The sequence below is a fragment of the Cucurbita pepo genome, chromosome 15 (genome assembly GCF_057944985.1).
Source record: "Cucurbita pepo subsp. pepo isolate OVF chromosome 15, ASM5794498v1, whole genome shotgun sequence".
NCBI lineage: Eukaryota > Viridiplantae > Streptophyta > Magnoliopsida > Cucurbitales > Cucurbitaceae > Cucurbita > Cucurbita pepo.
The window spans coordinates 1,932,595-1,950,848 of record NC_141812.1 but is presented as its reverse complement, the minus strand read 5'-3'; the positions used below and the strand labels follow the sequence as shown (position 1 = coordinate 1,950,848).

General features: G+C 33.8%; 1 protein-coding gene and 1 long non-coding RNA gene across 2 annotated transcripts; one reads left to right on the top strand and one right to left on the bottom strand.

Annotated features, from left to right (window-relative positions):
* The first annotated feature begins 890 nt into the window (after positions 1 to 890).
* LOC111776326 (uncharacterized) lies at positions 891 to 1,314 on the top strand. Its single transcript, XM_023655754.2, has one exon. The coding sequence runs from the start codon at positions 893 to 895 to the stop codon at positions 1,187 to 1,189; it is 297 nt and encodes a 98-aa protein (XP_023511522.2). The 5' UTR covers positions 891 to 892; the 3' UTR covers positions 1,190 to 1,314.
* A 3,724-nt stretch (positions 1,315 to 5,038) lies between these two features.
* LOC147789141 (uncharacterized) lies at positions 5,039 to 6,124 on the bottom strand. Its single transcript, XR_015411949.1, has 2 exons — positions 6,003 to 6,124; positions 5,039 to 5,324 (listed from the first exon to the last, which is right to left on the bottom strand). It is a non-coding gene; the product is annotated as an uncharacterized LOC147789141 (long non-coding RNA).
* Between the last annotated feature and the right edge of the window lie 12,130 nt (positions 6,125 to 18,254).

The following is an 18,254-nucleotide window of genomic DNA, read 5'->3' as shown; positions in this document are numbered from 1 at the left end:
GTTTCCACACCCTTATAACGAATGCTTCGTTCCCTTCTCTAACCGATGTGGGATCTCACAATCCACTCCTTTGAGGCCCAATATCATCATTGGCACACTGCCTAGTGTCTAGCTCTAATATCATTTGTAACAACTAAAGCTCCCCACAAGCAGATATTATTCTCTTTAGCCTGCTATGTATCGCATTCAGTCTCACTATTTTAAAACGCGTCTACTAAGAAGAGATTTTCACACCCTTATAACTAATGCTTCGTTCCCCCCTCTAACCGATATAAGATCTCACATATGGGCATGGTTACAACACATAACCAACATCACATAACAAGCCCACATCTTAGGCAAAAAAGTGGCATAGGAACAACAAAATTTGGATTTGAGCAACTATATCGAAAAATAATCCAAATATTCAATACGCATATCAACTAATAGAATTCAAAATATCATCTTAATTTCTCGAGAGCAATGTCTTCGTTGTTAGAAAATCACAGACCTCCACAATGGTATGATATTGCCTACTTTGAGCATAAGCTCTCGTGACTTTATTTTTAGTTTCCCCAAGAGGTCTCGTACCAATAGAGATATATTCTTTACTTATAAATTCGTGATCATCCCCTTAATTAGCCGATATGGGACTCTTTACCAACAAGACCAACAAGACGTAGATGCCTAAAGATATTTTATTTGAAGGGGATATAGGTACCAACTAAAATAACTTAAAATTTAAGACATTCATGAGGTTCATGTCACTCAAAGCCTAAATTCACGATGGATCCAATGCCAAAGCATTAACTAAATAGGCTTGCCCATTCAATTTCCCCCAACAGTCCACCGTCTCCTCTACCCTTTAAAAACCCACCAAATGGATATCATTTCACCACAAACAGTCCTTGAAATGGCTAATAAGCTTAATTTGATGTTGATTATGGCTATGGCTATGGCTGCATTTGCACTCCATGTTGCTGCAAGAACTGCCCCAATTGAGGCTGCAAAAGGCCTCAATGACCAAAAGAACTTCCTCGGCGGTGGCTTCTCTGGCATTGGTGATAGCGGACTCCCCTTTGGAGGACTCGGAGGAGGCGGTGGCTTGGGCGGGCTCGGCGGTGGCCTTGGCGGGTTCGGTGGGGTTGGCATCGGTGGCATCGGTGCCGGAGTTGGCGGGGTTGGTGGTGGATTTGTTAAGATTCCTTGAAGTAAACTTAGAGGGGGTCTATAAGTTTGTAATGTTTGTGAGTTACTATGTAATGTGTGTGTGTTTGTTTCATGAATTTAGCTACTCTCTTGATAGCATGGAATAATATCTATGGTTGTTCGCTACGTATTTCTTACGAAAAACTCACGAGTAGTAGTATTTAGGTAAGTTAGGGGATTGACATTTTAGTTCAGACCAAACGAAAAAGTGAAAATTAGAATTTTCGACTTCACGAGAATGTATAGATTGCTAGGAGTAAGATAGAGATCGAGAAAAATATCAAACCATTACGATTTTTCGTGTTACTTGAATTCGTTACTTGATTTTCCTTATTACGAGGTGATTTCGGTTCGTTCATGCACCATTTCTTTACTCGAGCGTCACGTTTTTTAACTGTAACACCCTATGTCCAAGATTCATAATCTAGATTCGGCACTTGATGGCCCCGACATTTCCCTGTAAACTCTGGAATTCTTTTGATTGAGTTATCCAAAAGACCTTTCTTTTTGCTAATCCCTGGAATTTCGAGTTGGTTGATTTTTTTTACCCGAGCAACCTAAATAGAGTTCACAACCCAACTTAACCTCGACTTTTAGGTTCGGTTGTTTGGTTGATTTTTTTAATTATTTAAAAATTCTATTTATCCACAATATCTATTATATTAATAATTAAAATTTTATAAACCTTGGTTATCAAACATTCATAAGTCACCATACATCAATAACAATGATTGCAAGCGTCAAATATTTTTAATCTTAAAAGTAGGGTTGAGTTGTAACTTTATTTTCGGGTTAGTCGAGTTGACTCGACCAAAAAACTGTCAACCTACGAGCCGACTCGAACTTTTAGTTTATATACTATGTCTAATAAAACTCAAATTTTTAATTTTCTATCGAGTAAATTGATAAATTTTAAAATATACTAAAATATAAGAACTTAATAGACACAAACCTTAAAGTTTCGAGTAACCGACCAAGCATTAGATACAAAAAAAGAGTCCATATTATAATAATTGTGGATCAAAAAAGGTATATTTAAATTCAAAATATAAGAAAAGACTATTTATTGTTTTAAATAAAAATTCAAACAAGGAATTTAATTTTTTAAAAAATAAATGGCGAAAAATGGTAAATTAATTTAAACTAGGGAAAATAAAATAAATAATAATTATAAATTAAATTATATATTTTAATTCTAAAATATTTTAAAACAGTGACCGTAAATTAAGTCAGTTGTGACATTAAAATTACTTAAAATTTAATAAATTAATAACGTGTCAACTGAATAACATAATCGGCATATCTAAGATGTACTCCTACAAGTAAAGGGAGTCCGAATAGATATCGGTTGTGTTTGAAAGGTTATGAATCGATTGATCTAATATAATTTCGACAGATGTGTACATTGTTTCGGTCGGAAAAATCTTTTGGACCAACTCAAAAGTTCAAGTTGGTGACTCGAGTAACCCGAATAGAGTTCACAACTCAACTATCTATTTTTTAAACGTTGAGTTGACTTAAGTTACCGGGTTGTTTTTTTTTTATTTTAATTATTTTAAAAATCTTATCGACGATACATGTTATATTAATAACTAAGATCTGATAAAGTTCAAATATTAAACATTAACAAGTCACAACACATCGTTAAATATTCTTTATTTTTATTTAGGTTGTAAACTGAACTGAATTCTCGAATTTCTAAAAATTCAACTCAACCCGACCCGACCCGACCCAATATTTATGGTTTGGGTTAGGTAGTCCGAGTTAGTTGGGTTATCGGGTCATATGAACACCCTTCAGCGGAATTTTGTGGAAAAAAAAAGTAAATAATAATTAAAAAAACAAGATTTACATTAATATTATTCTATCTTATGCATCTGTGTTACATAATTATCACAAAAAAACATAAATCAGAAAATAAAATTCACCATTAATTTTTCAATTGGAGGAGGCACGTGAGAGGAAGAAGAACACGGCGGCGAGAGTGACCGGAAAAATAAGCAGCATAAGGCCGGACGGCGGCTGAACGGAGCCGATCACCAGCGGCAAAAACAAAATACACCCAACCACCACAAGCATTATCAAAACACTCCCCATTCCACACACACTATTTTCTCCCATTCCGACCCGAAACTTTGATCGATCTCCGCCCGACGCAGTTGAGTGAACGGCTGAATATCTCGGTCTCCCGACACAGTCGAGTGAACGGTTGAATATGTCGGAGATCGAGGGTCGAAAAGGTAAAAAAAAATATGAGAAAGAAAATGAGTATTTATAGGCTTTGAAAATTTGCATAATGGCTGTTCATGAAAAGAAGCAACCCTTCATTAAAAAGAATTTAAAATGAAATAATATAACTATTTATAAAATATAATGTTTAATTTATTAAATTAAAAGTTTTTTATTTCAAAATAATAATAAATAAATAATTAAAAGTTTTTTATTTCAAAATAATAATAAATAAATTGTAAGGATGGTTGGGATAATATTTGGTTGAAATGTTTAGAATTTAATTAGTTTCCATTTATTTCATATATTTCTTAATTTTATGGTTTTTATTTTTGGCTTTTCATTAATACTCACTCTTAAATTAGATAAAAATTTGCATGAATTGATGAGACACCTTACATGTTCGACCATGGTACGAGCCACACAAAAAATGGGAGAAGACGACGTCCGGCGCCATGTGATGACACACGTCGCGTCAGCAGAGGGCGACCTGACCTGTGCCTGAACCTCCGACCTGCTATTCATAAATCGAACTGCCTGCATGACTCGACCCGACTTAGCGTGACCTATTTGTGTGTGACACGTGTTGCATAGTAAGCGCGAGTAAAGCACGCGAAAAATGTGCATGAGGAGCCCGTTGGAGCACATGAAGGCGCGTGAGCGCGTGTAAGTATCATTTTTTGCTCCGTTCGACCTCCATTTGTCAGTTTCTCGTCTAATTTGGTACTAACCCTAATTATGACTAAATTAGGACCTTCAAGAGAAATTTCATAAATTTGGGAGTGTCTAACATATAGAAAATCTAGCTCGGGAAGACATACATCATCCAAGTAAGTAACCAAACAAACTTTAGGCAAGTAAGGACGTGCTAGCATGCGAGCATTCCTTTACTTAATGGTTAGAAAATGCATATTAAGGACTTTGGAAGGGCGTTTCGGTGAGTATTACTGTATGTATGTCATGAAAAATTATAGTTATGCCCTTAGGGTGAGATTTTCGAGACGCATATTGTTTTATGTTTTATGCAAAGTTAGAAAGAGAATTGCATGACTAGAATATGCGTCGGGCAATATGGACGAGTAAACTATGTAAGATGTAAAAATTATCAAAATGCCTTATGATGAGCTGTTGTAAGTGTTGTCTACGCGGATATTCTGATACCATTTGTAATGACCCATGTTTAGAATTCAGATCTGGATTTTGATTCAGATCACGATTCAAAATCCATTAGAACTTGGAAGACGTAAAACTTATTGAGCCTTACAAGAAATAATAGATACGAAAGCTTATGAAAAACGCTATTGTAGACATTTTATAATGTTTTTCGTACGTCGTGACAGTCCATGTTATTAAAAGTCCGAAACTTTTTAGAGCGTTTTTTATAGGTATAATGGATGTTATATTTATATTTATACTAAGCAGGACAGGGACGGAACGGTGCTGAGAATTATACGAAGATTCTCCCCATTAAATGAACGAAGTCGAGTCTCCACAGGGCCTCGACCCCACAGGTTAAATTAACATCTCTAACCAAATTGAAGTGTCAATACTTATGAGATCGAGGAATGTTTCTTACCACGCTGTTAGACGATGAAATAAAAACAATAAACAAGAATTTCAATAAGGCGAAAACATAAATATGTGATCATTTTATTTCAATAAAAGCTCAGTAACAATAATCATAATTGATTTTGTTCTTATCGACCCTTAATTCTTGAGATCCTTTCCTTTGAGCTCTTCAACAACCATATCATTAACGTCGTTCTTGGCGTTCATACTCGCTCGTTTGTCGCATAAACATGTACCGAAGTTGCATATACAGTTTAGATTTATGCAATCAGCCTTGGTCTTACATTTTGTGGTTTCTGTCAAAGGGCTTCCATTTGATCCCCATGGCTTGCCTTCAACTGCAACAATGTTTTCAAAATTTGAGCCCTCCATTTACACATAATCAAAGTTAGGTTGGAATATTTCTAAAATTATTCAACCTCATCGTTCGAGTTGTAAATTCAACTCGACCTGACCATAAAATTCTTGGGTTTCATTTGTTATGGTGGCTCGGTTCATTGTTCAATTTTTTTTATAATAAAATTAAAATATTAGTCCGTAAAACATTCATTTATTTATTTTCAAACTTTTAATTAAGATTTACACGTTAAAGTGTCCGTTTAATTCAATCCAATCTAGTTTAAGGAGAATCCATAAACTGGTTCAATCTATAATTTTTTTTCATTTATTTCAACACAGTATGAGTTGAGTTAATAAAATATTTTAGGTCATCGGGTTTTTTTTTCTCTGAAAACCCGTGTAACTAATCATGAAAAAATGGTTTAAATCAAAACAAAAGATCCGTAAAGTTTTCATTTATTTGAACTCAACCCATGATAAAATGGTTTAGATTAAAACGAAGAATCTATAAAGTTTTCATTTATTTGAACTCAACACAATTCAAATAAGTTCATAACCCAATTCAAATCGTACGAGTTGAATTGAATTATCGAATTTTTTGAACACCCTCGCAACTAACGATGGTTTAGATTAAAACAAAGACGAGAAATTAAAAAGGAAATGAGGTTGAATATTACCAAAGGCGGACATAACCAGGAACATCATCACAGCAATGAAGGCCAACTTGACACCAAGTTTCTTTGCCATTCTCTTATATTATAAAAGGGTTTGATGGGATGGGTTAGTGTCTTTCTTTGCTCACCCCATTATATAAACTTCGGGACATTAAATTAGTTTACTTATATGAATTTTGTGGACAGATATGATTGGATTACTATGGATAACTACAAAAATAACAATAATTTTGCTACCAAATATGATTTTGTTACCCAATAAGGTGAGGTATATTCATCCTTATCCTTGCCTTGATGTAATATTTGGGAAGGATATTTAGTCGTGAAGTATATATATCATATTTGACCCTTTATTATAGTTAAATATCTTGTATGATTAAGCCACGGTTTACCACAGGTACCATATTTGACATTTTATTATAGGCAAATATGTTAAAAAAAAAAAAAAGAAATACTCGGGTTTCACACACCATTTAAGAGATAGAGAATAAGAGAAGCTTTCGTATTTCGATTTGAAATGCATCATTATAAGAAAATAAGAAGGAACAATAATATTCTATCTATATCTAATACTAGACTCTTAAAGCAGAAGGTTGTTTAAAAGGGCAAGCTTTAGTCGGATATGATATAGAATATTTTTTTATATATTCTATATATAATAGACATAGGACGGAAGGATTCAAACCTCCGAATAGCGGGACCAAAACCCGTTGCCTTACCACTTGGCCATGCCCCATTTATATTCACCACCAATAAACACTAATATTCGTAGTGGTTGGTCGTCAATTCCAGTAGAAAGATTTATAGAAATAATTATATTGTTGCTCAGATTTTGATACATTTATAGATACAATTAAACTGAAGATGCATTTATTGCTCTTTCCATTTATTTTGTAATTTATTTGATGATTATAAGGGGAGAATTTCACCACTATTTAGGTGCAGTTGTTTTAGCAAATATTCTCATGTTATGAGAGCCTTACCGTTTAGCAACACCCATCCTTTCTTTTCAATGACTTATGATTCTTCTACTCATCTTTTTCTCCATCACCATTGTTGGCTTTGACGCAGTAGGGACAGCTGCCATGGATGCCTTCGGCGGAGCTGATTGATTACTCTTCGGGTCCACCCTTTTGGTATCCAAATCATCTTTCACAGGCCCACCCTTCGCCGTACTTTGTATATACAACCTCACTTTCTCCCACACAATCGGTTTCCCCTTAGCCAATATAACCTCTTTCATTTTCTTCCCGATCAGCCGTTCATCTTTTATAGAAATCCTAACCTCAGAATCCTCATCAGCGTTCTCATCGGAAATATATGTTATCTCGATAAACCCATCGACCTTCTACAGAGATTTACCTTCGTAATTCGGGCACCATACTGGCCTCTTTGCCAACCAAGTCGCTGCCAGCCTCCTCGTTAGTTAAAATATGCTTGAGATATTCTTACTCGCGCTCATTTGCTCGATAGCAAACCAGTCCACAATGTGCATACCCCACTCCTTCTTAGCCCTTCTCTTTCTTTTCTAAAATACACCCCAAAGTCCCCATTCTCAATTTTTGACCTCTTCTTCCTCTCTTGTTGTGACTGTCACCAGGTCCACCCTTCCTTATTCACAGCCACCATTGAACCCTCTCTCTTGCCTTTTTCTTAGAACAGAGCCATCGTACTAATTCTGAAGACTCTACCTTGCGTCTCTATAGTCCACACCCCAGAGTTGTTACTCAACCCCGGATTGTTGATGGTTCTTCTTTCTCTGGAAATTATGTCGCCCAACTAGACGTCTCCTCTGAACTAGGTTGCTACATCTTTCACAAAAAGTGTTTTTCGATCTCTTTTTGAATTTTTCAAATCTAGGCTTCACATTCGTTCAAATGTGACCCTAACCGCAGGAGGGGGTGGTGTTGAAGATATTTAATTGTGAATTATGGTTTACCATGTATTATATTTGACCATTTATTACAGTCAAATATTTTGTATTGTGATATTTAGCCTTCAATTAGAATTCAACATAGGTACCATATTTAACCTTCAATAAGTAGATATTTGTCATCCATTACGGTTTATCATAGATATTATATTTTTTATTATAGACAAACATATGGTATGCATTTGTTATTTCCATTTACCACCCTTTCCATTTATATGAATTTTGTGGACAGATACAAAAATAATAATTTATTTTGCTACCAAATAAGGTTATGTATATTCCTCCTTATTCTTGATGTAATATTCATTTTTTTTTTTCATATTTAAGAAATATAACACATTAGATTCGTAACCTATTAATATTAATTTGAACCCTTCAAATTTTTCCAACTAAATAGTTGATTTAGGTTATTAAGGGCCAACAAGTAAACTTTGGACCTATTGATTATATTGGAAGGATACAAAATTAATTAATTAAACTCTTTAACTAATCCGTTCTTATTCAATAGGATAGTTCGAAAAGTTCGCCCTATTTGGCTTGGTTTATCCCATTTTTGCTCATTTTTCGAACCGATTTCGATGGTAATGATGTTTTTTAATTTCGATAAAAAGTAATCTTTGAATGAGAAATAAAAATTCAAGAACTTAGGTTTAAGTTTTACTTTAAGGGTTGGGTTGAATTATGAGGATAAATGATCAAATTGATTGATTTAGTTATTGAAAGTAGGATGGTTGGTTGAAGTATGCATGTATACCCTATCTTGATGTTTTATCAAATTATTTGAAACGGGACGATTTATGAGCATGTTAGGGTTCTTAGTTACGCTAAATTAATATGTCTAGCTTATGGCATGTGATTTATTACATGAAATTAGATTACGTGATCAGGCTACTAAATGAGATGGTTCACGTTTCACAACTTAATAATTAATCGTAAATTTATTTCGATTGACGAGGGCCTACATAGTATTTTCAGTAGTTAGCTATCGTGTTTGACCAGTCTCCTAAGATAATTGTACAATGTGGTGCCGTTAGAAAGTCGACAGTTAACTTTTAATAGGGTTAAATACGAAAGAAGACTAGTAAAAAACTAAGTAGGTTATCCCAGACCTGACATAGATGAGCTCTAAGGAGTTGAATTATAACATAAAAGAACCTCGATAGGACTAAATAATGAGAAACTATGAAATTATAGAGTTAGAGCTCTTAGTCGAGCTTGGATAAGCTAGTAGGACTTAGATGCTAGCCTATGAGAGATTATGACTTAGATACATAACATTTAGATATAAAATAACGCCCCGAGAATTCCCTCTCCCTGTTTTGAAATTAACCGATGCCAACTCCCTCTTTTCTCTCTTTTCTAATCTATTGTCGAAGGATTTTTGAGTTTTGAAGTTTTATTTCATTTTAGTTGCGTATATATATATATATATATATATATATATATTTTAAAGCTTTCTTTTAAAAAGGGTTTTGATGTAAACTTGGGACGATTTTTCTATGGAAATGTATGAATTTGCAACATGCACGTATTCGTTTTTTTCGTTTTAAATGATGTAAGTGTTCATATGGTAACAAGTCCACGTCGGTCTGGGATTTTGAATAGTCAGATCGTTACATCAACCTAAAACTTTGAGATATACTATGAACTACGAACCTAAAACTTTGAGAAGCACACGAATTAAACAAAAATATAGCATCACATTCATCAATTTCTTTATTATGCTCTTCATTATATCGATTAGTTCTTCAGAGGCTCTTCTTTGATCTCCTTGTTCTCTTCTAAATGAATGTTATTACTCATTTTCTGAGAGTTGGAATTGAAGTTGAAGGGATGCTTCTTGCCATGACAGACGCAAAGGCCAAATTTACAATCACAAAAAACATTATCCCTACAATCATCTGAAGTCCTACATGTAATACCTTTAAGATAGCTGCCTTTTGTGTCTAATGATTTGCTTGTGCCTGCATACATAATATGAATTCATCATCTGATAGCACCGGCATTTCCATGCATCATCTATGACATGATAATCACGTTAATGACTCCTAGTTTTTAAGAGTGAAGATTATCCCTACCGACTAACATGTGTCATTTCAATATGATTTGATCTCAATCATATGCTTCCTAGGAAATTTTTTTAGGAGGACACCCAACAGAAGATTTCTCCATGAAAAACAAAATTTTAAGAGTTACTATGATTGAGACATTGAAAAAAATGCATATAGTAAGAGAAGTATTACTTTGATACAATTTATAATGCACCGTGCCGAGATTTCAGATCAAGATTCAGAATTGTGATTTAACATCTGATGACCTCGACATTCCCCAATGACATGATCACATTACTTACTCCTCGTTTCTAAGAGTGAAAACTATCCACACAAATCAACACAAGTCATTTCAACATATCTTACCCTCACTCACATGCTTGTTAGGAAATTTTAGAGGAGATCACTCAAAGTAGAATTACTCCATGAAAAACACAAAAAAAAAAAAAAAAAAAAAGGTGAATATTGACATTCATAGTAACTTCAATTCGTAATATCGATATATACAGTTATTTTATCGACATTTCTATCGATATAATCATAAAATTGAAATATCGACTTTTGAAATGAAGAGCGACAAAAAAGAGAGAAAAGAAACGAGGTTGAAAATTACCGAAAGAAGAGACGAGAAGCAATATCATCGCAACGACGAAAACGAAGTTGAGGCTAAGTTTGTTTGCCATTGTGTTGTATTATAAAATCGTTTGATGGGATGAGGTTAGCTTCATTGTTGTCCATCCCATTATATAAGCTTTGGGACATTTAATTACTTTACTAATATGAATTTTAGAAATACAACATTAAATGGAATGTTATGAATTTAAAACACGAAGGTTACGATTTACAAAATTAATGTAAAGATCAATGAATTGGGATCTAATTTTTATTTATTTAAAATAATATAATGAATTAAAAAAAATCATTTTAGTTTCTACATGTTGAATGTTGTATTTGAGCTTTAAATTTCAAAATGGTACTGTCGTCAGCTTTACGATTTTAAAACGAGAGGTTTCCACACACTTAAAAGAAATATTTCGTTCCTCTCTTCAACTGATGTGAGATCTGACAATCCACCCTCATTAGGGACTCAGTGTCCTCGTTAGCTCACATGTCTGGCTCTGATACTATTTGCTAATAGATATTGTCCATTTTGACTAGTTACATATTGCTGTTAGCCTCACGATTTTAAAACATGACCATAACTTTAACATATGATAAGACCGTTACTACGTACATGTCAGAGGTTTTCATGTATAAATAATTATAAACCTAGAGTCTTTATAGAAATGTTTCAAACAACAATTCAATAAAATTTGAATAAATATAAAATAACCATTGTGAATCTTTAATTGAAAAAATGTGGAAAAGAATGACTATCTAAAAAAAAACGTCTTTTAATATCCAATGGGACCTAAAATCATATTCTTGCTTTCGGTTCAGTAAAGACAAGACCGTGATATGGGACTGATGAGGAAGGTCAAACAACAACCATGTGATGACGACTCCAATATTTTTATGTTTTAAATATATATATATATATATATATATATATATATATATATATATTTAATGTTTTCAAATAAAGACAAGGTCGTGGGAAAGAAGTAACGAGGAGAGTGAACTGATTCTGCTCTTTTAATAAATTTCATAGTATTTTATTATTTTGTTTTATGCAGTGAGCTCATCTCACGGAGTGAAAAGTCAAAGTTAAGTTGTAGTCTTGTTGTTCGTTGCCTCACACATTCCCTCTCACCCTCACATCATCCCACACAAACAGAAAGAGCGTAGAGCTTTGACCTGACCCATGAGACTACTAACATATAGTAAAGACTTGAGCTTGAACCGGCCAATCGAGAATACCTGTAACGTCTTTTGATATTCTATAGCAAAGACATGTGAGAGCTAAGGTGTGGTCCTTACTCATTTTTAATTTTAATTCATAATTGTTTTTAGTTAAACCATGTAAGATTCAACCTATTAGCCTAAGGAGTATAAATAGTTAAAGTTAGATTGAATCCATAACTTTTAACCTAAGGCAATTCAGGCAATGATCTCCCATCTACTTCGATTGCTCGTCCACAATAATTATATTCGAACTCATAAATCATAAACGAAAAGTAATTTTTCAATTTAATCTTATACATAATATAGAAATTACATTGTTTTATCATAGTCTTATTCATAGTCTTGTACGTATTATGGGACTGACGGACTGACGAGGAAGGTGAAGACAACAACCATGTGATGACTCCAATATTTTTTATATTTTAAAATGCTTCTACTTCAATTTGTTTTATGTTTTCGGGTAAAGACAAGGTCGTGGCGCGAGAGCGACGAGGAGAATGAACTGATTATGATCTTTTAATATATTTCTTAGTATTTGTATTGTTTTGTTTAATGCATTGTGCTCATCTTATAGAGTTAAAAGTCAAAATTATGTTGAAGTCTTGTTGTTCGTTGCCTTGACAGATTCCCTTCTCTCCCTCACATAATCCCACACAAAAAGAAAGAGCGTAGAGTTTTGACCCGACCAGTAGGTCTGCTAACATAAAGTAAGGACTTGAGCATGAACGGGCTAATCGAGAATGCTCATAACGTCCTATTTTTGTATTTTAGTTGAAAGATTTTGATTTTCGATAGCAAAGACATTTGCCTTCAAGATATAGGACAACTAAGGTGTAACTATCTAAACTCTCCATTTGCAGATGTTGTTCGCATTGGCTTTATACCTATCATTATTAGGGTCGAGAAATGCACATATGAAAATATGACTTCGAGTTTGTTGTATTAAACATCACGTTTTGGCTTTGACTCTAATTTCATTTTTTGGTGGATTTGGATGTATTGTACTTTTCTACACATTTCCCACACGCATGCTCCCTGACTTTGGCTCTAGATGCTCTACTTTATTTTCCTATTGAGGATAAACCTAAACCAGAGCTCGAGAGATAGTCCTCCATATACTAATAAGGGATGTATAAATTCTCAAGAAGAGAGGAGCAAAGATGGTCCCCCAGACCGACTAGATTCCATAAGGGAATTGAAAGTTAGGTCTATGGTAGATCTCAGCTAAACCGTCTCATCATAATATAATAATCCTAATCCTAATCCTAATATAAATAATTATGACAATAACTCTCTTTCTTGTCCTTTCACTCTCTTTCTCTCTCTTTCTTGTCCTTCAAAATTGAGCATTTTCTAAACATTGCTACTATATCATGCTACTCATCTTTTTAACTAGAAACTAACTGCACACTCGAGACGAGAGTGTGTATGAACTATGGAGCTATAGAGTTCGAGATAGATTCGAGTCTCGATTTTTGACTCATGATGTCTTTGTCATGTATATGATTCTTTATGATATGTTGTTATGAATAATTTGTTGCATTAAATAGCTTCATGTGGAACGGGCATGTTAGTGTATCTTGTATTCGTATGATATACTACGACCCGAAACCTTGAGAGGCACACGAAGTAAACAAAAATATCGTTTATTTATTATGAGAATCTAAATATAGGGTCACATCCATCAAGTTCTTTATGATCATCTTCATTTTAATGATTAGTTCTTGAGAGGCACTTCTTTGATCTCCTTGGTTTCTTCTGAATGAATGTTCTTACTCATCTTGTGAGAGTTGGAGTTGAAGTTGAAGGGATGCTTCTTATGACAGAAGCAGATGTTTAATTTACAATCACAAAAAACATTATCCCTGCAATCATCTGCGGTCCTGCATGAAATACCTTTAAGATAGTTGCCTTTTGTGCCTAATGGTTTGCTTGTACCTGCATACATAAACAATTTCCAATCAAATTTGAGCCATCTAGTCACATATAATCAAAGAGTACTAAATTTCAGCTCGATGTCTAGGATTCTTAGCATTTGAAGGCTCCGACATTCTCCTGCAAAACATGCTCACGTTACCTAGTCCTCGGTTCTAATAGGGAAGACGGTCCCGACATACCAACATGTTTTGTTCTCACTAACATACTTAGAAGTCATCCAACATAATGAAAATTACGCTTAATTTTGTAGGTCCTGTGACTGAGTCATTGAAAAGAAATTTACAAGTTGTTTGTATCTACTAGGATAGGTGTCGCCTAGTACCGTTTATAACACCACATTCATAGGATTCAGACAAGGATTCATCTGAAGTCGATACTTGATGGCACCGACATTCGTATGCAACCCTTGAGACATGGTCAAGTTACTTACACCTAGTTTTTAAGAGGTGAAGAATATCCCCAAAGACTGACATGGGTCATTTCCACATGATTTGATCTCAATCAAATGCTTCTTCTCGAAATTTTCTAGGAGGATACCAAAAAACAATTGCTTCCTGAAAAACACACTTAATTTTAAAATTCCAATGATTGAAACACTCTTTTTTTTATTTATATATAAAATTTATAATGCCTCGTGCCGAAGATTCAATCAAGATTCGAAATTCAGATTCAACATCCGATGGCCTCGACATTCCACTCTGACAAGATCACATTACTTACTCCTTGTTTCTAAGAGTGAAAACTATCCCCACTGATCAACACGAATCCTTTCAACATATTTTATCCTCACTCAACATATAATTACTCCATGAAAAACACACATAAAGTTATATATACAATTCGTAATATCTATGCATACAGTTATGTTATCGACATTTCTCTCAATATTATCATAAAATTGAAATATCGGCATTTGAAATGAAGAACAACAAAAAAAAGAAGAAAAAGAAATGAGATTGACAATTACCCAAAGAAGAGACGAGGAGCAATATCATCGCAACAACGAAAGCCAAGTTGAGACTAAATTTGTTTGCCATTATGTTGTATTGTAAAATGGTTTGATGGGGGAGGTTAGTTTCATTGTTGTTCATCCCATTATGGGACATTCAATTACTTTACTAACATTTAATTTTAGAAATACAACATTAAATGGGATGTTATGAATTTAATACACCAAGATTATGGTGAACAAAATTAACGTACAAGATCACAAAAGGGATGCATGTAATGAATTGGGATCATTTTAATCATTAAAAAAAATAATATATCATTTTAATAACTACAACATATTCTAAACCTGTATTGATCACGGCAAAGAACAAGATGATTGCAGCTAGGAAAGCAAACTTGATAGAAATGTTATAGGCCATGACTTGGGAGGGATTGTAGAGCTTTTTGGGGATGATAATTTTGTTTGTCTTCAATTTTGTACCCAAAACTCTTATATAATTGAGGAATATTTGTTAAATTAGGAAATATGAAACCAAAATATGGTATGACAACGGGAATGGGAATAACTAATAAAACTAATGTAGAAATCGGCCAATGAATTTATCTAAATTTTATGGTAATGATCCTATATTTTGGATCTCATTCAAATAGAAATACTTTTTACCTCTAAACAAATATTTCAAACATTTAATTTTAATGGTAGAATGAATATTGAAAAATACTCCGGAGGTGACCCCATAGTGACTCTGGAAAACGAAATTAAAAAAGATAGAAAAATATAAATAAATGTTGGATTTAGCATGAAAGATTTGGTTCTATAGCCTCCCTAGAAGAAGCCAACAACCGTTTATATGTCCTTCTCGTGTTTATATGTTCTTCTCGTTACTGTAAATTTTTTTTTAATGATAGAATGAATATTGAAAAATACTCAAGAAGTGACCCCACTGTTAAGGTAGGGAAATGCACATGTGCAAATATGATTTTGTGTCTTTGTGGATTAAAACATCATGTTTTTGCTTTGGCTCTAATTTCATTTATCGGTGGATTTGGATGCATTGTACTTTTCTACACACTCCACAGGGATGCTCTCCGCTTGGGTTCTAGATGCTCTACTTTATTTTTCTAATGAGGATAAACCTAAACCAGAACTCGAGAGATAGTTGTCCATATAATAATGAGGGATGTATAAATTCTCAAGAAGAGAGGAGCAGAGACGATCCCCAGACCGACTAGATTCCATAAGGGAATTGAAAGTTAACTAGATTCCATAAGGGAATTGAAAGTTAGGTCTACGATAGATCTCACCTAAACCGTCTCATCATAATATAAATAACTATAACAATAATTTTTAGATAACTCTCTTTCTTGTCCTTCCAAATTGAGCATTTTCTAAACATTGCTAATATACCACGCCACTCATCTTTTTAAATATAAACTAACTGCGCACCCGAGACGAGAGTGTGTATATAAACATTGCTAATGAAGTTTATTTTTCATTTGATTATTAGTTAGAATATTTTTGGAGTGTTGTTAAATTAATTTAAAATAATTATGATGCGAAAGTTTTTTAAAATTAATTTAATTCTTTTAAACATTTATAGATACTAACACTAAGACCAAAAAAAATCTTAATTAGTAAAAATTGATGGATGAAAATCCAAATCATGGGTAACAACTCTAGTTTTGACATATACATATGATCATACGTTACTATATACATGTTATGAGAGCTTGCAAAAGTTTTCGAGTATAAATAATGAAACCTCGGAGCCTTTATAAAAATAACATGCAACGTTCTTTCAACGTCTGAAGGGTTGTAAAATCATGTTCAGGTTTTAGGCTTATTTAGGACAAGGTCCTACGGGACTGATGAAGAAGGTGAAGACAACAACCATGTGATGACTCCAATATTTTTTATGTTTTAAAATGCTTCTACTTCAATTTGTTTTATGTTTTCGAGTAAAGACTAGGTCGTGGGGCAAGAGTGAACTAATTATGATCTTTTAATAAATTTCATAGTATTGTATTGTTTTGTTTAACGCATTGTGCTCACCGTACAAAGTGAAAAGTCAAAATTAAGTTGTACTCTTGCTCGTTGACTTGACAGATTTCCTTCTCTCCCTCACATAAATCCCACACAAAAAGAAAAAGCTTAGAGCTCTGACTCAACCTGTGGGCCTAATCGAGAATGCTCATAACGTCCTTATTTTTTTTATTTTAGTTGAAAGATTTTGATTTTCAATAGCAAAGACATTTGCGTGCAAGATACATGACAACTAAGGTATAACTACCTAAGCCCTCCACTAACAGATATTATCCGCTTTGGCTCGATACGTATCGCCGTCAGTCTCACGGCTTTAAAATGTGTCTATTAGGAAGAGGTTGACACACCCTTATAAGGAATTTTCGTTTCCCTCTCCAACCGATGTAGGATCTCACAATCCACCCCTAGAGGGCCTAACGTCCTCCCTAATACACTACCCGGTGTTTTGCTCTGAGACCATTTGTAATAACCCAAAAGCCCAACACTAGCAGATATTGTCTGCTTTGGGCCAGCCATTACAAATGGTATCAGAGCCAGTCACCAGACGGTGGGAAGTACTGGTCGGAGTTGGGGTAGACCCTCTCTATAGTAGATGCATTGTAAAACCGCAAGGCTGACGACGATTCGTAACAGCCCTAGAAAATGTTCTATAAAACGACACAATTCATACAATCATCTCTCATCTACCTCAATTGCTCGTCCACAATAATTATACTCGACTTCATAAATCATAAATGAAGAGTAATCTAATAGATAATCATAGTCTTATTCATTTGTGTAAAGCATATTTCAACATCATAGCATGAAGATGAAAATAATGGTATTTATTGAATTGTTGTTGAGAGCCACTTCTTAGTTTTGAGTAACATCACTGATGTTGTCATGGTGGAAGCTGAAGTGCGGCGGCGGGCTCTTAGGTACGCAAAAACACAGCCCAAATTTGCACTCACAAACCTTGGGATTAAAGCAATCTTGAACAGTGTTGCACGTAATATGAATATGACTTCCTTGTATTCCCAATGGTTTGCTTGTCACTACTCATAAAACCATGTAACACTCAAATTAATATCAAAATCGATGACTCGAAAAACTCGATCAACCTAACCCAATCCAATCTATACGATTCGTGTTCGGTTATGAACTCATTTAGGTTGGATTCAAGTAACTGAACACTTCTATCATTGGATTGATTTATGGGTTTCCCTACCATTAAATTGGACTCGACCAATCTAAATTTATGGTTAATTTTAAATTATATATTTTTTTTATTTCATAATATTATTTTTTTGATTAGTTAGTTTCTTGTAAAACTAATCAAATTTATTGTTGATTTTAAGATATACATATTTGCTTACCTTAAATTTCATTTTTGATTATTTATTCTCCAACAATTCAAACATAAATTTTAATTATTTAGAAGGTAAATTTTCAAAATATACACAAAATTCAATTGCAAATCCTAATTAAACTTTTGAAAATAAATAAACATATAT

What these genes read in the sequence shown, in the direction of transcription:
- LOC111776326 (XM_023655754.2), top strand. Translation starts at nt 893, where the DNA reads ATGGCTAATAAGCTTAATTTGATGTTGATTATGGCTATGGCTATGGCT.